This window comes from Mobula birostris, chromosome 2 (assembly GCF_030028105.1).
Source record: "Mobula birostris isolate sMobBir1 chromosome 2, sMobBir1.hap1, whole genome shotgun sequence".
Taxonomy (NCBI): domain Eukaryota; kingdom Metazoa; phylum Chordata; class Chondrichthyes; order Myliobatiformes; family Myliobatidae; genus Mobula; species Mobula birostris.
The window spans coordinates 82,004,751-82,026,891 of NC_092371.1; the positions used below are offsets into that span (position 1 = coordinate 82,004,751).

General features: G+C 42.3%; 1 protein-coding gene across 2 annotated transcripts in view; it reads left to right on the top strand.

The window, feature by feature from the left end:
- The window catches only part of LOC140188072 (serine/threonine-protein kinase 3/4), a 220,394-nt gene that overhangs the window by 35,659 nt on the left and 162,594 nt on the right, over positions 1 to 22,141 (top strand). For both annotated transcript variants that reach the window (XM_072244018.1, XM_072244027.1), the window contains exons 2-6: positions 3,968 to 4,048; positions 10,946 to 11,074; positions 13,377 to 13,491; positions 16,385 to 16,549; positions 20,054 to 20,221. In XM_072244018.1, the coding sequence (XP_072100119.1) occupies positions 3,968 to 4,048; positions 10,946 to 11,074; positions 13,377 to 13,491; positions 16,385 to 16,549; positions 20,054 to 20,221 (658 nt within the window). The remainder of the gene's footprint in view (positions 1 to 3,967; positions 4,049 to 10,945; positions 11,075 to 13,376; positions 13,492 to 16,384; positions 16,550 to 20,053; positions 20,222 to 22,141) is intronic.

Sequence of the window (22,141 nt, forward strand, 5' to 3'; positions counted from 1 at the left end):
CCTCCAGACCACAGTACACTCACAATACATGCATCACACACAGAACATGAATCAAAATATTGTACCAAAATAAGTTAATAAAATATAATTCAAAATGCATATAGTAAAGCACAGCACAGGTCAACAGCTCGCTGTCTTAGTGATGAGACCTGGGTGATGGCAGGGTATTCATTAGTCTCATAGCCTGAGGGAAGAATGTGTTACCTAGTCTGACAGTCCTACTCCTGATGCTCCTGTATCTCCTTCCTGAGGGTAGTGGGTCACAGAGATTGTGGGATGGGTGGTAGGGAACCTCAATAATGCTTTGAGCCCTTCGTCTACAATGCTCCCGGTAAATGTCACAAATAAGGGGGAGGGAGACCCTCTGATCCTCTAGGCAGTGTGTTATTATCCTCTGTTGGGTCTTGTAGTCTGATGCTTTGCGGCTTCTGTACCACACAATGATGCAGACAGACGGGACACTCAATGGTGCTCCTGTAGAAAGTGGTTAGAATTGAGGTGGGGAGCCTTTCACACCTTGAAATCCTCAGAAAGTACAGATGCTGCTGTGTTTTCTTGACTTGTGAGGAGGTGTATCTTCTCTAAATTACTTTTAACAGCAATATTGCTTCCAGCTGTTGCCTCCTAAGCGGATCAACATTTTTCTTCTTGCCTGTATTTTTGTGTAAAATAACATTAAACCTGTGGCGAGTGTTTGTATTGCTGGAGATAGTTAGCGCATAGTGGGTTCCCATAAATAGCAGTCGCAACTAATGGTTATTTATTTACTTTGGAGAGGGATTAACATGCATGGGTGTGGGAGGGGAGAGAAGGGGCAGAAAACAGTTGGTCACTATTGACCAGAAGGCAGGCAGTGGGGTTGCACAGTAGTGTAACACTGTTGTAGCATTAGCAACCCAGTTTCAATTTCCACTGCTGCCTTTAAAGAGTTTGTGCAATCTCCCCATGACCTGTTGGGTTTCCTCCATGTGCCTCAGTTTCCTCCCACATTCCAAAGACGTATGGGCTGGTAGGTCACTTTGGTGTAATTGGGCGGCCAGGCTCATTGGGCCGGAAGGGCCTGTTACTGTGCCAGATTGCTAAGTAAATAAATAATAAAATAAACGGAGTGCGGTGCCTGTGAGAAGGTGAGGAGATGAATGTGCATGAGAACCAGTTTTTGGGAAGATAAAGTGGATAATCTATTATCTATGGGAGTTGCCCATCTTCTGGAATGTACGGGGCCTCTCTCTGCTTTGCAATGTAACAGCTTCAATTTTGGTTACAGAAACACGTCAGATGGCATCTCTATTCACACTCTCAATTTCTCAAGAGATGCCAGATGGTCCAGAGCCTGTTCAATGTGAGCTAATTGGATGATCAAAATAGAAGCCAGCCAGAAGCAGCCCAGTAGGCATATGGTCCATAACTTTTGAATGTGTCTCGTTCCTTTTGAGAAACCAGGTGAAGGATAGGTCTATAAAAAATTAACACAAACTGTAACTGGTATCAGAAGGAAGCCATGTATAAAACTGTCTAAACACAGGATTTCCAGTGTAAGAGATCTGCACTGAACTTATAAACCAGAATCAAGTTTAATATAACTGGCATATGCTGTGAAATTTATTGTTTTGTGGCAGCAGTACAGTGCATACATAAGAAAACAATAAATAATAAGAAATGTATATAAATGATTAAGATTTACTGTGTGTGTGTGTGTGTGTGTGTGTATATACACACACACACACACACACACACACACACATATATATATATAGATAGTGCCAAAGACTTTTGCACAGTATTGCATTTGTCAATGTGGAGAAGGAGTGCTGGGGTGAGAGTGGGCCAATTGCAGTCACACCCAGTCCTGAGACACCAGGCAAGATCATTTGATTCAAAACAATTGGTTTATTGATCATTACAGAATGTCTCTGGTGCTTCCTGCTCCCTTCCCCTTTTCCCAACTATGATTCCCTTCTCCCTGCCCCTTCCCACTCTCAGTCCACAATAGAGACCCATTTCAGAGTCAGGTTTACCATCACTTACATGTCATGAAATTTGTTTTTATGCAGCAGCAGCAGCACAACAGCAATATGTAAAATTACTACAGTACTGTGCAAAAGCCTTGGACACATATATGTACCTAAGACTTCATACTGTAGTAAAAAATCCTGAGTTAGTGTTTGTAGATTTGTATGTTCCACACAGATATTCCTTTGTGCCCTCCTTCGTCATCATATACTTTGTCCCTAGTTTAGCAGAATTCCTGAAGAAATATATTCCTGTTGTTCACCTCATTTACTCTTCTGGTAGCTGCCTCAATTAGCCAAAGTTTCATGGAAATAGTTAGAAAGGTATAAAAAAGACAAATTACCCATTTAACTGAGTAACAAATTATGTATTTAGATTAGATTATTAGATTATGAGGACACTCAGTCCTCATTTATTGTCATTTAGAAATGCATGCATTAAAAAATGATACAAACGTTCCTCCAGAATGATATCACAAGAACACAGGACAAACCAAGACTAAAACTGACAAAAGCACATAATTATAACATACAGTTACAACAGTGCAAGCAATACCATAATTTGATAAAGAGCAGACCACGGGCACAGTAAAAAAAAGTCTCAAAGTTCCAATAGCCCCATCATCTCACGCAGGCGGTAGAAGGGAGAAACTCTCCCTGCCATGAACCTCCAAGCGCCACAAGCTTGCCAATGCGTTGAAAGCACCCGACTGCAGCCGTCTCTGAGTCCGTCCGAAAACTTCGAGCCTCCGACCAGCCCTCCGACACCGAGCACCATCCTCTGCCGAGCGCTTTGACCCCGCCCTGGCCGCCGAGCAACAAGCAAACCCGAGGACTCGAGGTCTTCCCCTCCGGAGATTCTGGATCACACAGTTGCAGCGGCGGCAAAGCAGGCATTTCAGAAGTTTCACCAGATGTTCCTCCGTGCTCTCACATCTGTCTCCATCAAATCAGGATTGTGCACGGCACCCTACTTGACAGATGACTTGAACTATAACAGATATCACCACCGGAGTGGCCGCTGCGAGTTGCATTGTGCCGCCATTTAAATAAAATGCAGAACAAATTGGCACACCGTGATTACTACTGCAGTACTATAAAACTGTATTACTACTTAATAGTTATTGACAGAAGAATTTGTGTTCTTTTGACTGTAAATGAACAAAATCGCTGCAGACACCTGGGGTGGATAATAGATTGCCCTCAAACAATGCTATCAGTGATTGCATCCACAACTTGTTGAAATAGTGGAATTGTTTCATTTTTCACTCCTTGCCATTTCTGGCATCTCAAAGCTTGAATGTTTGAAACTCTTCTGAGTTCTGAGTTGCCTTGCTTTTTGAACACAAGTACTCACAACTGACACGATTCAAAAACTGCTCTAAGCATGGTGCAGTGTCTAATGGCCACACGAGTGCACGCAGCTGATGCTGGTTAGAAACTCTTCGACAACGATATCGTGCCCCAATTAAGCGGTATTGTATCCCAAATAAACGAAGGAAATTCTGTCTATTTTCTCAGGATTAGATTTTGTTCTTTAAGAGTTGTCCCAAATAAGTGGCTGCCTTGATTAACCAATGGCCCAATTAAACGGAATCTATTGTACTGACATACAACCAATGTGCAAAAGAAGATTAATCATGTAAATATTAAAGTAAATAAATAATACTGAGAATCCTTGAAAGTGAATCTATAGGTTGTGGAGTCCGGATCAGTTATTCATCAAGCTACATTAGAGAGTGGGTTTAGAGTTTTAAATCAAGCTGTCTTCTACATATTGATTCAGGAACCTTCATCATAGATATTTTGATGGCGGGGGGAGTTCAGTGATGAAAGGAAGGCGGAACAGTTGTGGGAAACTTTGACTTTTATACCCTCTTAGCTTTTATAAATTTAAACCTGCAGTATTGTGACACATTTTTAATGCACTTTGTTTTTCCTTCACCCAATATCAGATCTCTGAAGAAACTAAGTGAGGACAGCCTGACCAAGCAGCCAGAGGAAGTCTTTGATGTGCTGGAGAAACTTGGTGAAGGGTGAGTGCTGAATGTCTGCAAAGAAACCAGTTGTGGGTTTGTTTGAAGTTTTACGTTTTGAAAGGCAATTAATATGATGCCTACATGCCTTGACCTTTTTAGTTTCACTAACACAAACCCCAATTCTGGCATCTTGGTCATCTCCAAATTAAAATTTCCTCTATTGGTTGTCATGTCTTATAATTTCCCCAATCCCCTTCACCCTCCCAAAAATAAACTGGAACTTTACCAGCCTTTCCTCCTTTAGGGCACTTCATTAAAATCTTTGTGTCTTATGGTCACCCGATGGCTTGTGACTTCGTGTGAATTTTTGCTCAGTAACAATCTTGAGGTATGTTTGCTTTGGCACTATGATATTAATGATGCAGCAGGCAGCGAAGAGTTAATTCCATTCTGCTGACCTTGACCTTGCTATACTGTTTCCACAGCTGTTTTCAAAACTTTTCAGTCAGTGCATTCCTTGCTCTCATATTTTTAGCATGTCTGAACCACCTTCCTACCCTGTCTTTAATTAAAAACATTTGGTCTCAGTAATGGGGTCAATGAAACTGAGAGGTGAGTGGTTGGCTGTCAATGACATCATTCACAAGAAGAGGATGACATAGACATCCAAATGTACTGGGTACTTGACAAAATGCAAAAAATTGAAGTTCAAAGTACATCTATTATGGAAGTATGTATGTTATATGCAACCTTGAGATTCGTCTTTTAGCAGGCAGTCACAAAACAAAGAAACACAATAGGACCCATTTAAAAAAAAACCCACACAACAAACACTGTCAAACACCCAATGTGTGATAAAACAAATCATGCAGACAATAAAAAAGTAATCAAGTAGCACATGGAACGTTAGCCGCAGAGTCCCTGAAATTGACTCTCCAGCCATGGAGCCAGCTGAGTGCTGAGGTGGGTGAAGCCAGATGGTTGCAGGCCACAGCCACAGAACCAGTTCAGCTGTGAGTTGAGTAAATCTCGTGGAGTAGTGAGCCGAACACCGGTTTGTCCTTCAGCCCTTGGCCTTGATCTTCTTAAACTGGCTTAGTGCTCAAACTGGTCAAACATCAGTTCATTTATCACTTTCGGGCCTGGGCCAGGGCCCCACCACTGCAAACCGGCCGCAAGTCTATTTCAGCAAAGGCCACCTTGCTGTACCTGCATTTGTGATAGTCCCGTTCGCTGATTCCTTCGGGATACCGCATAAACGCCAGGTCATGCAGATGGTTCGGAAGCACAGCTCCCAAAGGGAAATTACAGGCTGTGGATTGCAGTGACCATAATCCACTAAAAGTGTTATTAATAGAATAGTTAGTAGTTTTGTTTGCTGCCTGTAAAGCATTGCCGTATCTCGCCAGCGCTATTTTTGCTCAGGTCTATAGTCAAAAAATACTGGAAATACTCATATATCTGGACAGAGAGATCATTAATGTTTTAGATCTGTGATTTAGGTCAGAAATTATGAAAGATTAGGAAGCCAGAATGTTGACTGTTCTTTCCTTTAGAGGAAGGTGCAGAAGTCTTGAGTCTTGGGCAAAGTTTGCTCAGCACGTTTTGTGGATTGCAGTCATTTTAGAGGATTCTGCAGTTCATGTTGTGTGTGTTTCTGGTTACTCCTTTGTTTTATTGCTATTTTGCGCGATTTTGATCAGGGTGGACTGATAGCCTGCAGTCAACGAATGACAGTGCGAAATTGAACTAAGCTGAACATTCCTAGACTGTTTCAAGGACTCTGCAGTTTAGTGTTTAGTATTCTGGGTGTTATTTGCTGGATTTGTTATTTTGCACACTGGGTGTTTCTTTGTTTCGTGGCTGTCTGTGAGAAGCCACGTGTGGGTTATATACTGCATAAGATAGTAAATTTACTTTGAATCTCTAAAGCTTTTGAATCTTGAGCGATCCGATCTAATCTTCCAGCATTCTCTGTTAAAGTACACAGCCAACATGCTTTCTCAGTTTCTTTTGGTTATTCAAGCTGATGCAGAGAGGAGATCACAGCAATCTCAGTCTCTGGGCCTTGCTCCTTAGTCCTCTTTCAGTTTTCCAAAACAAAACATCTTTCAACCAAATTTAACCCAATTTCACGATGTATGTCATTGATACTGAACCTGCCTCTGAAGGCACTGAGGCTTTACAAGACATTGGTCAGTCCACACTTGGAGTATTGTGAGCAGTTTTGGGCTCCTTGTACAAGAAAATATGTGCTCGTAATGGAGAGGATCTAGAGGAGGTTCACAAGAATGGTCCTGGCAATGAAGGGGTTATTGAATGAGGAGTGTTTTATAGCACTGGAGTTTAAAAGAATGAGGGGAGATCTCATTGGAACCTTTTGAATATTGAAAGGCCAAGATAGAGTGGATGTGGGGAGGATGTTTCCTATGGTGGGGCAGTGTATGACTAGGTGGTTTCTTAACATTGTTATAGCTGGGGTGGTAGTGGGGATAAGTTTCAACTATGTATTAAATGCTCCCAATTCTGTGTGTCTCAAATAGCCTTTGACAACCAAGTCCATTTTCAGGCTTTCATGTGTGGCTTAGCCTGGTGGAACCATTTCTAATGGCAAAAGAAGGGGTAAAGGCACGTTTCTGGTGCTTTAAAACCAGTCGCTTTGGGCAGATGGGGCTCGTTAGCATCGTTACCAGCTCTTCGCGGAGATGGAAAACTGGTATTAAACCTCTGCTGCCTTGTGGCTGTACCCACTCATGGGGAGGCTTTGGGACTAGCAACTCCTGTGACGCCGCTGATGCCAAACTCTGCCATTCCTTTGTATCATCAGCTGCATGGAGAGGGGGAGCCTGCTCTCCATATTGTACTTCCCTGGCTTGCACATCACGTAGACATCCATGGTGTATCCTGACCAATGGAGGGCCGTAAGGAAGTCTAGGAGCAGAGGGCGCAGCCTCGGAATAGAAGAACATCCCTTTAGAACAGAGATGAGGAAATTTTTATTTAACCGGAGGGTGGAGAATTTGTTTATTCATTTCTGGGATGTTGGTACCACAGGGAAGGCTGCCATTTTGGGGCCCATCCCTGATTGCTCTGAGATAGTTTAGGTGTAAGACCATAAGATATAGGAGCAGAATAAGGCTATTTGGCCCGTCAAGTCTTCCTCTCAGTCCCAATCTCTTGCCTTCTCCCCACAACCCTTCATGCCCTGACTAATCAAGAATCTATCGACCTCTGCCTTAAATATACGTAAAGACTTGGCTGCCACAGCTGCCTCTGGCAATGAGTTCTACAAATTCACCGCTCTCTGGCTAAAGAAATTCCTCCTCATCTTCATTCTACAAGGATGCCCCTCTATTCTGAGACTGTGTCCTCTGGTCTTAGACTCCCCCACCATAGGAAACATCCTCTCCATCTCCGATCTATTGAGGCCTTTCACCATTCGATAGTTTCAATGAAGTCACCCTTTCTGTGCTGTAGTACTCTGTCTTGTTGTGAGGCATAATACTCTGTGTTGGAGTCACAGCACATGTCTGTAGGTTTACTTGTAGACAAGTTAGGGCAGATCATGGAACATATTGTTTCTATTTTTGATGCACTGGAAACCCGCAATAAGTACAAACAGGAAACCAGATGAACAATTTTCTGTACCATTGAGCTCACTGACCCAATAGTATATGTAGCAATCTGTGTGACTGGACACGTTTTCCTGTAAACAGACAGGCCTGCTTATTTGCATAGAGAGAGGAGACAGACAATATCTTTTTCCTGGGGCTGAAATCTCTGATGCTAAAGGATGTGTGTTTAAGGTGAGAAGGGATCATCTCAAACGAGGAGTGAGGAGCAAGATTTTTACACAGTGATAGGTGCCTGGAATCCACTGCCTTGGGTGGCAGTATAGGCAGGTATATTAGAGACTTCTAACAAGTGTTTCAATATGCACGTGAATGTGAGGAAAATGCAAGGATGTGGATGGACTTCATGTAGGTAGAAGAGAATAGTTTAGTTGGCCATTTGATTGGTTTAGCACAACATTGTGGGCCGAAGGGTCTGCTCCTGTACTGTGCTTGTTGAACTGTACTCTGCACTGATGAGATAAACATCTTCGTAATATTGTTGTGGGATCTCTTTGCAACATGCCAGGGGCCAGGCGGAGCCTCGGTTTAGTGAATTGTCTGGAAAGTGGTCAGTTAATGTGGCACTGCACTGGAATTGGCAGTCTGCATTTTGTTCTCAAGTCTTTGGAACCTTTTTAAAACCATAACTTTCTGACTCATAACTAACCAACTAAAATTATAATAGAGGAGGGGACCTCCAGTCTTTGTGCATGGTTGAAGTAAAATGGGTTGAATGACCTTCCTCTTTCATGATTATCTTGCTTGGACATTACTCCAGCAACTGATTAGGCGGTCACCGAAAAGGGTGGCTGCCTCGTTAGTTCTTCGGAGATAAAGGGTGATGGGCAACCACAGCCAGTAGTTCAGAAGCTGACAAAAACACCCACAATAATTCTGTGACTCTGCCCCATGAATTAAACTCTCACTGAAATCTCATAGTTTGAAGTAAATTTATTATCAAAGTACATGGATGTCACCTTCCAATTCTTCTTGCAGTCATGTACAGGAAAAAATACAAAACACCAATGTGCAAAAGAAGATAAAATGTGTAAATAAAAATAATACGGAGAACATTAGGCCATTTGGCCCATCAAGTGTTCACCATTCCATCAAGGCTGATCCACTCTCAGCCACCCTTTCCTGCCTTCTCCCTGTTTTCTTTGATGTCCTTGCTAATGCCCAATGACTTGGCCTCAGCAACCACCTGCGGCAATGACTTCCACAGATTCTCCATCCTCTGGCTAAAGAAATTCCTCCACATTTCTGTTCTTTTCAACATCCTTCTGTTATGAGGCTGAGCCTTTCAGTAAACCTCTAGAGCTTTTGTTCTTTTGAAAGGATGCAAGTTAGTTATTTCACTTAATTGAAAATCCAGAATTTAATATTGAAGAGCACTTAAAGAAATAGAACATGCTTATTGAACTTGTAGCCTTGGAGGCACTTTCCACAAATTTTAGAGGTTGTCTGTGCAGTGGGATGTTGAGATAACATGAAAGATGGGCGTGTTCTTGTTTCATTTCTGATGTGCGCTCACAGAAGATACAAGGTGCAGGCACACTACTTCCCCACAGCTAGTATCTGCTTGTGGGTTTCCTGTTATAAAGGAAACACTAGAAGGCTATGCAAGGACGCCTGTGCGCACATATCAGCAATGGACACCCACACTTCTCAACGAGAATGTCTTGTAGCCATCTTCTGACTTCAGCTTTTACGTTTGCGTTGTGATCTCCGCCCACAATTTCACAGTTTATTGCCAGAAAGATGTCTGCTCAAGTTTCAAGTGTTATTCAAGTGTATTGTTATTCAACCATACACATTTATACAGCTAAATGAAACATTTTTCCTCTGGGGCTAAAGTGCAAAACACAGTGCATGTATAGGACATGAAGAGGAATTTCTTTAGCCAGAGAAAGGTGAATCTGTGACCAAGCCATTATGTATACTTAAGGCAGCGGTTGACTGATTCTTGATTATTCAAGGCATGAACAATAGACGCTGCTCTAACACAAACTGAAGTAGGACTTTCCAGGCGCAGATCCATGGTCTCGCAAGACTGATGGATGCCACCACCTGAAGGGATATGGGGAGAAGGCAGGAGATTGGGGCTGAGAGAGAAATGGGTCAGCAATAGTGAAGTGGCAGAGCAGACTGGATGGGTAAATTGGCCTATTTCTGCTCCTGTATCTAATGGTCTTGTATACCTATAGTTATGATCCAGCACATACAGTCACAAAATAATAAACTGAGCTCAAATTAACATAAATTATGCAAAACTTCACAACACAATAAAACGGCATCAGTGCAAATCAAGAGAGAAAGGAATACAGACTGAGGTAGGGTTTTTCAGGTGGCTTCAAGGTACTTGGGAAGAAGCTGTTGCTGAATCTTGACTTGTTCTTTAGGCTCCAATACCTCCTGCTTGACTTGATTTGCCTTGTCCGAATTGAGACTGTCGATATCCTTACCTTACTTACGCTCAGTGGTGAACACTGTCCTTTTATTGTAGACAGTGTACATTCCTCTGTTATCTCAAGTGGTAAATACATCATGGGCACGTTCTTCCCCACCATTGGTAGTATCTGCAGGAGGCGCTGCAAATAGGCAGTATCTGTCATCAAAGATCCCCTCCATACAAGCCATGCCACCTTTTCATGGCTACCATTGGAAAGGTAAAGGAGGTCTGGCTTGTTTTTGAACAGGCTAACAAGTGTACTGTTGAAAGAATCTGACTGGTTGCACCTGTCAGACTGCTGGCTCAAGAAGGCAGCATCCATCCATCATTGAAGGTGCGACTGTGGGCTGTGCCAGCTTCTCACAGCTACCATCAGGTTGCAGATTCAGAACCCTGAAGTCCTACAATGCCAGGTTCAAGAATAGCTCCTTGTCTTCAACCATTTGATTCTTAATCACTACAGTTTAGCACCACTTTACACTAAAATGCACTTTATTAAAATTGTGTATAACTTGCATTTAATTTATATTTTTCTCGTGAATGCTGCTTTTCTGATGGTCTGTGCCTGTGATTCTGCTGCAAGTAAGTTTTCCATTGGACCTGTGCACAATAAATTTCATTTTGACTAAAGTGGTGGTTAGGACACTATAAGGGGAAGGAAATGGAGTGGACATTGCCTACGATATTGATCGAGATCTGTTGTGCGCTCTGCTGGCAGAGAGGAAAAGGGGAAAGTGAGGGGGAGAAATAAATAAAGATCAAGGTATGTTGTGTGATTCCCTCTCAAAGGGAAAAATCTCTAATTTTCATTCTCCCTTGTCTTCCCTCTGTAACAGACTGCTTTAGTGTGTAATGCTTACTGAATTCTAATAATCTGTTTCCTCTTAGGTCATATGGCAGTGTGTTCAAAGCAATCCACAAGGAGTCAGGCCAAGTGGTGGCCATCAAACAGGTCCCGGTAGAATCAGACTTGCAGGAGATTATCAAAGAGATCTCTATTATGCAGCAGTGTGATAGGTGAGGCAAAATGATTTTTTGTTGGTGGATACTTGTTAGGTGATTTTTTTTTTAAACAAATGAATATTGATGTTATTGTAATATGGTGGAACTGTGGCGGTATAGAGCCCAGAATTCCTGTTTGTCTGTGGTGACGTGGTAACTCAATGATTTAAAAAAAAATTCAAACTCAGCTGTGAAAAGAAATGTGATTCATCCCCTCTCATGCCGTGAAACCTGCTGTTAGGCACAGCGCATGGCTGGTGTCACAGTAGCGTAGTGGTGTTAGGTTCGATTCCCACCATTGTCTAAAGAGTTTTTGTGCATTCTCCCCTCCCCATGAGCACGTGGACTTCCTCCAGGTGCTCTGGTTTCCTCTGGCATTCCAAAAAGGTATGGTTAGCAGGTTAATTGGGCAAAGGGTGCCTGTTACTGTGCTGTATCTCTAAATAAAAGGGGCGTTCCAGCAGTGTAGCAGTTTGTGTGACACAATTATCGCTCGGGGCACTCGGCATAGTTCTGTAGCCCGTCTCTGTATCCTCCCCATGGAATGCCTGGGTTTTCCCCGGGTGCCCCGGCTTCCTCCCACAGTCCAAAGACGTACCGGGTGGGTTAATTTGTCATTGTAAGTTCTCCTGTGATTAGGTTATGGTTATCCGGGGTTCTGGGGTTGCTGGGGCAGCATTGCTTGGAGGGCCAGAGAGGCCTAATCCACACTGTATCACTTTAAAAATAAACACTTCAAACTTTAGTGTACACGGGTGGGAGGGGTATTGAGGCCAATAGTCCAGATGCAGGTCAATGCGACTAGGTAGAATAGACTAGACAAACAAAAGAGCCTCTTTCTGTCCTGTAGTGGTCTATGACTCTGCCTTCCCATTTACAAGAGTCACCAGCTCCCTTTCTAAGAAATGCAAGCCTTTTTGTGTTCATGCAGAGATGCTTGGCTGGGCCTCAGATTTGATTATTATTTTGATCATCAGATCTGTGCCATCAGAGTGAGGTTAATTAGGCTGGGGAAAATGGGAGGTTAGTGAATATCGACACGAATGTTGTGTTAAACATCTGGATAAATTATCAGGGAAGGGTCACAAAGCAGAAACAAAACTGTTAATGAAAATAAATAAGTACCTGAGATGGCTCATGTGCAGTGATTCATTCTGATGTTAAATATCCTGTGGCTTTCTTTAAAGAACAGCCAACGTTGGGTTGAACCAGTTCTTCTGAAGCCGGGCCTTGACTTCTCTTTTGTGCCAGGTCCTCATAGCCTTCTATTCCTTGATCTCTCAAACTATTCTTCCCCGTGACCCTCAGTTCCCCAATTTTTCAAATATTTAGCCATTCCTAATGATCTGTCTTATGACACCCTCTGGGCAGAGAATTCTAAAGGTTCACAATTCACCTTGTGTGCCTGCTAAGCCTGTACAATGGAGCTTGGTCATTAATTGTCTTTGAACTTCATTGTTCATGGACTGACCCTGGCCCTGACCAGGTTGTGTGGTAGTTGATGTACGACATTTACAATTTTCATCCACAGGCATCTTCATTCCTCAGAAGAATGGATGCTAGCCATCCTCGATCCTGGAGGCCTGGTTCCCTACTGCCTTTCCTGTTTTCTTCCCATAGCACACACAAGCGTGCATACACAGGGCCAAACTTGCTCAATGACAAGTACATAACCTTGTCCAAACATTTCAGTTTCCTCCCTCTTGAGTGCCCTCTCCCTTTACCCAATACCTTCCTTCAGTCCTTTGATGTTCGAGGCCTGATGGTCGAAGCCCTGGAGTCCGGTAGGTCTGGAGCTGGAAGACCCAATGTCTGTGAGTCTGATCCAGGGACTGGAGGTTGGAGATCAAGGGGCAGCCTAACCTTGGTGTTGGAGGCCTGTGTGCGTGTGACTTTACAATTGTTGTTGCTGCTTGTGTTGTTCTTCCGAACATTATGGGCATGCTTTGTTGGCGCATGAATGTGTGGTGACACCTGTGGGCTGCCCTCAGCACATCCTTAGGTTGTGTTGCTTGTTAATAGAAGTGACACTTTTCACTATATGCATCATGCAGATGTTTCTGTAAGAACAATGTACGTGTGATAAATTAATGAATCAGAATCCTTTATAGCCCCCTCCTGCTCCACTCTCCTGCTAAAAAGATGTAACCACCATTTCAAATCTAATTGATTACACTAAATTATTTGTAATGCAACAGCACTGGGTAAATTGAGACCATTTTAAAGATTGGTTTAGTGGATGGGTTAATGAACTTTGTTTTCAATCGTTATTTTACATCTAGAAAAATATTTTAATTATCTTTCCCTTTCTCCACAGTCCTCATGTGGTAAAGTACTATGGAAGCTATTTCAAGAATACAGATTTGTGGATTGTCATGGAATACTGTGGAGCCGGTTCAGTATCAGATCTTATTCGGATAAGGAATAAAACGGTAATTCAGTGCATTATCTAACCCAAGCATGTGAGTGCAAGTTATTTTAAACCAGGCCCTTAAATCCGCATTTCAAAAATGACTTTCTATTTGGACTTTAACTCTTTCTATTTGGAATTCAATAATTAAATTTATTATCAAAGTAGGTGTATGTCACTGTACATTACCCTGAGATTCAGAATTACCTCTCCAGTTGGAATGGATATTGAATAATTTTGGCTTTTGGTCTACTACTGGACCTTAGTGAAGGAATGTGACTAATCATGAAGGGTAAGAGGTTAACAAACAGCACTTGGTGTCAGAGATACCATTCAGCTAGATGGTATCTAAGAAGGTAGATGTAGAATGGGTGGAGGTCATAGGTCTGCAAATGGGGATTGCCCGCTAATGAAGTTTACTAGTTTAATCCCTTCCTTCTTTCTTCCAAAACTTCGTTATCACCTTGATTATGATCTAAGCCACTCCCATTTGTAATTGTAAATTACTTCTTGTCAATTCAAAAGCTGAGCAAAGAACCATTTGTTCCATTACAATCTCAAAGACTATCTCAACTCTGCTAGCAATGCTGTAGTGTAAGAGAGGTGGCACATTTTTGTTCTGTGAATTCTTGACTTCTAGCAAGGCAGGGAGGATAGCTGATCCACCCAGATTATTTTGCCATTGAGTTAAAGAGAAAAAGGGCGGCTTGGTAGCCTAGTGGTTAGCACAATCGCTGTACAGCACCAGGTTCAATTCTCACTGCTGTCTATAAGGAGTTTTTATGTTCTCCCCATGACTGTGTGAGTTTCCTCCAGGTGCTCAGTCTCCGATTTCCTCCCACAGTCCGAAGATGTATGATTAGTGAGTTGTGGGCATACTGTGTCTTGGCAATACCTACGGGCTGCCCCGGCACATCACAGAAAAATAATGGAAATGACACATTTCACTGTGTGTTTCAATGTACATGTGACAAATAAATGTAATCTTTATTCTTTTATTTACATGATGTACGAGCCGAAATATCATGTATATTTTCCAGAGCACCAGGAATCTTGGTGCATTATTGAAAAGTAAAAACTATAGATGCAGGAAATCTGACAAGCAGAAACTGCTGGAAATGCTTTTCAGTCAGGCAGCATCAGTGGAAAATAAACTATGGTTAACATTTGGGTCAGTGATTCTTCCCTAGAGCTCTAGTTCTCTCCCTGTAGCTTGTGATTGATCTGCATGTTTGTGGGACTTAATGTTTTTATTTTAGTGCATTGTTGTAGCTGCCATGTTGTATGACGTGAGTGATCATGGTCTTTCCATGATCGTGATTTCTCTTGGCACATTTTTCTACAGAAGTTCTTTGCCATTGCTGCCTTCTGGGCAGTGTCTTTACAAGACGGGTGACCCCAACCATTATCAATACTCTTCAGAGATTGTCTGCCTGGCGTCAGCGGTCGCATAACCAGGACTTGTGATCTGCACCAGCTGCTCAGACGACCATCCACCACCTGCTCCTGTGGCTTCACATGACCCTGATTGGGGGGCGGGGGGGAAGAGCGCAAAACAGTTGCTACACTTTGCCCAAGGGTGACCTGCAGGCTAGCCTTACACCTCCTTTTGGTAGGGAGATATCTCCACGCTACCACCCCCATCATTAATACCCTGACTGATAAAGTCCCTATTAGCAGTGGGGTTTAGAAGATAATGTTATAGGACAAAGGAAGTGGAATAATTTTAGGTGGCTACTGTTAGCTAAATTGAAGCATGATGAAACCTGGAAGGTATTAAGCACACTTGCCTTTGCTTGTCCTAAATGAGGCCTCAAAGCAGATTGCAAGATAATATTTCAGCTGTTTTGTGCAGAAAACTGGTATTTGTAATCATTAACATTGCAAGTTCTGAAAGGAATTTATACAAACTGATTAGAACTAGCACAAAGTGGCAGCTGTGCTTTTCCTTAATGATGGCCATGGCATTCCACAGAATGTCCAATGGTCATAATAGGTGCTATTAAAATGCAAGATCTTTCCAGATTTGAGTAACAATTAGATATGAATGGAGAACATATCTTGAGAGAGCATGTAGTCTGAGTACGTAATTAATTCAGTTCAAGTTTTTTTTTAATCATTCAACCGTAGGCATGTATACAGCTACATGAAACAACTTTTCTTAAGGACCGAGGTGCAACATACAGTACATGCATCATGTACAGCACATAAAGTAATACTAACAGATAAAAGTATTCTGCAGATGTATAGTTAAATATACACAGTATTACTATTTCTGACTGATAGTAGGAGGTCAAAGTGATTGTGGAATGGATGGGGGGAGGGTCCTTCAATGCTGAGGGCTCTGTGAATGAAGTGCTTTTGGTGTATGTCCTGGGTGGGGAGTGGGGCTGTGGTTGAAGAGAGACCCCGATGATTCCCTCAGCAGTCCTCGTAATCCATTGCAGGATTTTGCGGTCAGATGCTTTGCAATTCCCATTCTGGACAGTGATACAGCTGTTCAGGGTACTCTCAATGGTGCTCCAGTAGAATGTGCTTAGAATGGGGTTGGGGGAGTCTCGCTCACCTCAATCTCCTCAGGAAGTGAAGGCGTTGCTGGGCTTACTTTTCTAAAGGGGAGGTGCTGATGGAACCAGGTGAGATCATCTGTAGGCCAGAAACTTGGTGCTCCTGATTCTCCACAGAGGAGCCATTGATGTGTAGTAGGGAGTGGTCAGCCTGCTTCATCCTTAAATCCACAATCATCTATTTTATTAGATTCAAGTTAATTGAGTCGTGGAATCTCGGTGAGGAAGTGTGGCCGCCAATATATCAGACAGTGTGATACTTTCCCAACAGCAGTTATTTAGAAGTGCATTCTTCAAAATGTTTTTAAGAGGCTACATTTTAAATCAGATTTGTTTCCTTTTCTTCAGCTAACAGAGGATGAGATTGCCACAATCTTACAATCCACGTTAAAAGGGTTGGAATATCTACATTTCATGAGAAAAATCCACAGGGACATCAAAGCTGGAAACATCTTGCTGAACAACGAGGGGCATGCTAAACTGGCGGATTTTGGAGTTGCGGGTCAGCTTACTGTAAGTTATCGCCAAAGACCAGTGGTCTCCCAACCGCTAAATGACTCTTGTAATGAATTATACTCAGTGGCCACTTTATTAGGTACACCTGTACATACATCTGCTCATTAATGCAAATATCTAATCAGCCAATCATGTGGCAGCAATTCAGTACAGAAAAGCATGCAGACATGGTCAAGAGGTTCAGTTGTTGTTCAGACCAAACATCAGAATGGGGAAGAAATGTGACTTTGACCATGGAATGATTGTTGGTGCCAGATGGGGTGGTTTAAGTATCTCAGAAACTTCTGATCTCCTGGGCTTTTCACGCACAACACTCTCTGGAATTTACAGAGGGTGGTGTGATGAGCAAAAAAATTTCCAGTGAGCAGCAGTTCTGTGGGCAAAAAAGCCTTGTTAGTGAGAGAGGTCAGAGGAGAATGGCCAGACTGGTTCAAAGTGACAAGAGGGTGACGGTAACTCAAATAACCACGCGCTACAACAGTGGTGTGCAGAAGAACATCTCTGAATGCACAACCTGTCGAACCTTGAAGTGGATGGGCTACAGCAGCAGAAGACCACGGACATACACTCAGTAGCCACTTTATTAGCTACAGAAAGTAGCTTCTAAGTGAATATCTTCAGTTTTAGAGAATATCTTAACAAAAATCTGTTGGCAAAGTATTGAGTCTCTGCCAACAAGGAATATTTTAATATACTAAAATAATAAACTTTAAGTCTTAGGTATACTGGTAGAAACCATTTTTAGATGTATTGAGTGAGATGTTCAAGTAAGGAGACTGTCTTTTTGAGCTAATTACACCATTCATTGAGCTGTTGTTCCATATTTAAATTCCACAGCTTTGTCTTGGAATCATTTACAGAAATCAATAATATTACCCCGAAGCACACAATTGTCATTTGATTTAGCTACAATTGCTGTTTGTGGAATTGATTTCACAAACAGCATTATGAAGCTCAGCATGTGAAGTGTTTTCTAACTTCATGCCTGAAAGACATGGCATTTTGCTTTTTTTTAGAATATACCCCCATCACCCTCCCCCCCACCAAAATCTGAAAAAATAGAATAATAACAGGCAGAGTCAGAGCAAGCACGGAATGAGTAATCTTTCTGAATCCCTTTATCTAAGAAAGGATGTGCTGGCATTGGAAAGGGTCCAGATGAAATTCACGAGAATGATTCCGGAAGTGAAAGGGTTAATGGATGAGTAGCGGTTAAGAGCTCTGGGTCTGCGCTCACTTGAGTTTAGAATAATGAGGGGAATCTCATTGAAATTTACTGAATATTGAGAGACTAAGAGTGGATGTGAAGAGGATGTTTCAATTCATAGGAGAGTCTAGGATCTGAGGGCACAGACTCAAAATAAGGGGACATCTCTTTAGAACTGAGGTGAGAAGGAATTTCTTCTCCAGAGGGAGGTGAATATTTGGAATTCATTGCCAGAGGCAACAGTGGAGGCAAAGTCTTTGGGTATATTTAAAACGGAGGTGGATACGTTCTTGGTTAGTCAGGGTGTCAAAGGTTATGGGGAGAAGGTAGAAGAATGGGTTGGAGCAGGAGTAATAAATAAATCCATGTTGAAATGGTGGAGCAGATTTGCTGGGCTGAATGGCCTGATTCTGTTCCTGTGTCCTTTGGGACTTACGGTGTTACCAGGACTGCGTAACTGGGGCTGACACCTCTGCTGAGCAATGGAGAGAGAGCTCTGTGAGAAAGCATTTGGGAGTATTCTGTGCTTGAAGGAATAAGTATGGGTTTCCTAAAGCTTCCACAACTACAATTTCCATGCCTCACACTGGGGACAAACGTAGAATAATAATTATTAGTCACAGTTTCTTTAGCCTTAATCATTGAGCACTGCCATTGAAGGCAGAATTCCAGTGTGTTTCCTTCACCTATCTGTTGGCTCATAGTGTCATGATGTAGGGAATAGAAGGTGAGCTGTAGGAGCCATGGTCTTCGCTGACACATTTCGTAGTAAAATGATATAGCCTGTGAATATTGTAAATCCACTAGCCTTCTGTTCTCTCTTTGGACACTTAATTCTTTACCAGTTTACTCCATTTGGCCTCAGAGTGTTGCTGAAATAGATTCTTTAAGTTAGTCATAGAAAAGTACAGCACAGAAACAGGCCCTTTGGCCCATCTAGCCTGTGCTAAATCATTTAAACTGCCTTCTTCAGTCAGCCTGCACCTGGACCATAACTCTCCATACCCCTCCCATCCATGTACCTATCCAAACCTCGATTAAATGTTGAAATCGAGTTCACATGCATCACTTGTGTTGGCAGCTCGTTCCACATTCTCACGACCCTCTAAGTGAAGAAGTTTCCCCTAGTGGTCATCTTAAACTTCTCACCTTTGACCCTTAACCATTGACCTCTGGTTGTAATCCCACCCAAGCTCAGTGGAAAAGCCCTGCTTGCATTAACCCTATCTATACCCCTCATAATTTTGTATTTCCTCAGTCTTCTATGTTCCAAGGAATAAAGTCCTATCTATTCAACCTTTCCTTATAATTCAGGTCCTGCAGTCCCAGCAACATACTTCTAAATTTTTTTTCTGTACTCTCTAAACCTTACTTACATCATTACTGAAGGCTTATTGACAGCATTGCCAACGTCAGTGTGTTGGAGGTAGGGCACTGGATGGAGAAAGCTGAAATAATACCCCAGTATAAATTGTGATGTGCTTAAATGTGTAGTTAAGATTTTAAGATAATTTGCACCTTGACTGCAATTCACCTGGTTATGGCCTTGTACCTTATTGTCTGCCTGCACTGCACTTTCTCTGTAATTGTAACACTTTATTCTCCATTCTTTTATTGTTTTCCCTTGTTCTGCCTCAATGCACTGTTGTAATGGATAGATATGTAGGAACAGTATGCAAGACAAACTTTTCACAGTACCTCAGTACATGTAACAATGATAAACCAATTTACCATATTCCTAGTTGGTTCTAATTTTGAATTAGAATGTTGGTTATTTTTCCCAAGTCATGTTGTTGCTATATTCCAGTTGTGTGTAATGCAGAGATGATGTGTACTGGCCTCTGGCTCCTGCTTAAACACTGTGCAATCTGAATGCAGTGCTTGGGGGAGTTGGAGTAAGTGGATTCAGTGGTATATTTCAAAAAGGAAATGGATTCAAACGAACAGAGCAACACACACAAAATGCTGGAGAAAGCAGCATCTGTGGAAAGGAATAAAGACGAACAAATGGAGAGGTCCTGATGAAGCGTTTTGGCTCGAAATGCTGGTTCTTTATTTCTCTACGTAGACGCTGCCTGACTTGCTGAGTACCTCCAGAATTATGTGTATGTTGAGTTGAAAAGAACAGGGAAAAGTATGATCTCAAATAGGATTTAAGGAAAAAAATACGCATCTCAGGGGCCTGCTGCGTTCTGATCTCTAATTTGATTTTGACTTGTTTTATGTATTAGACTGGTGTAGCACTGACAGCCCACTTGGAAACTCCTTCGAATAACTTGTGTGTATGCATTTAGGATACAATGGCCAAGAGGAACACAGTGATTGGGACTCCATTCTGGATGGCGCCCGAAGTGATCCAGGAAATCGGTTACAATTGTGTTGCAGACATCTGGTCGTTGGGGATTTCAGCAATAGAGATGGCTGAAGGGAAGCCACCGTATGCGGACATTCATCCAATGAGGGTAAGGAGAAGAAAAGGTAGATCGAGTCCACTGCATTTCAAAGGTATTCATGTCTCATTCTGTGCACTTGAGTTCACATTACCACCTCAGCTTTTGGAAAGGGTCATGGTATGTGTTTCTCTACATTTGGAAGAAAAATAACTGGTGGCTTTAAAGCTGAGAATGTTTAAAGTGGGAGGGGAACACAGCATAAGAGATTCTGCTGCTTTTTGGAAATCCAGAATAACACACACAAAATGCTGAAGGAACTCAGTAGACCGGGCAGCATCTATGGAGAATAATAAAGAGACGATGTTTCAGGCCAAGACCCTTCTTAAGGCCAGTTAGGCCGGTTCTGCTGTTTAACTCCAGCTGAACTTGGGACTTTGCACTTGAGCTTGATTGTAACAGTTGGAAAGAACCAGCAAAGTTACAACTCCCGTCCTGTGCCAGTAAGCAACTGGCTCTTCCACTTGCATATCACATTGAATAATCTAAAATGTAACTAATAAAATGAGAAATTTGTCTGTTGGAGAATTCTTTCAAAGCAATGGAAGAATTCTGAGGTAGACACAGCACTGTCTACCAGTCCTGAAGAAGGGTCTCGACCTGAAATGTCGACTGTTCATTCTTTTCCATAGACGCTGCCTGACAGGCTGAGTTCTTCCAGCATTTTGTGTGTTGTTTTAGACATAGCACCAGTTAGTGTTTGTCAGTTATTAGGGCACCACGGTAGTGTAGTGGTTAGTGCAATGCTAATATAGCTCAGGGCGGCAATTCCGGCGCTGTTCTATAAAGAGTCTCTGTACGTTCTCCCCGTGGAGTGGGCGGGTTTTCCCCAGGGGCTTCGGTTTTCTCCGACAGTCCAAAGATGTACTGGGTAGGTTAATTCATCATCATCATTTTGTGCTGTGTCAGGTATGACATGAGTGATCATGGTCTATGACCATGATTGTTCCTGGAAAATTTTTCTTCAGAAGTGGTTTGCCATTGCTGCCTTCTGGGCAGTGTCTTTAAAATGACCCCAGCCATTATCAATACTCTTCAAGGATTTGAATCTCCACACCGCCACCCAAGTAGGTTAATTGGTCATTTTAAATTGTCCCATGGTTAGGTTAGGGTTAACTGGGTTCTTCTAAGGTTGCTGGGGTGGCACGGCATGAAGGACCAGAATGGCCTATATCACTACATCACTAAACATCTTCACTGGAAGCCTGCTCTGGCTTTAACGGACTCTATGTGCATGGGTGAGAGGGAGGAATGGGCTTGTTGTTTTATTTCCTTCTTGTTCTGCCAAGCATTGTGGGCATGTTATGTTAGCACTGGAGTGTGTGGTGATACTTGCAGGCTCTCCCCAGCACATCCTCGGGTGTAGGTTGTTAACGCAAGTGACACGTTTCACTGTATGTTTTGATGTAGATTTTATAAAAACATCAGAATCTTGAATATTGAGCTGCAAATTTGTGCCCTGGTTCTGTGCAGCATTTAAAATGTTGAATTATTTAAGTTGCTGGCTTTTTGAAAAGAGTTTAAAGAGAAAACCAGTCTCTGCTCTCGGGAGCAAATGATGAGATGAATCAGCTTAATCAAAGATGAGCCAAGGAGTTCTCCCGGTGATCTCCCATGACTTGGCTGTGTGCAAATTAACTACCAACTTCATTATATTACACCAATTCTAAGTTGTTTATTATACAGTAAATTTGGATGTTAAGATCGCTTAAAAATAACAATCATTTGGGATTTTCCTGTGTGTAGCACAAGCTTTTTCCTCTTAATATTCTTAGCATTTCTTATTCTTCTTAAGTCCATTATATCCTGACTGAGGCTGTGTGAAACCTACCCTGGATGGCTTGGGACCGTCCATCGCGGAGTTCTGAATATTTTAGAACATAGAATAGTACAGCACATTACAGGCCCTTTGGCCCACAATGTTGTGCCAAC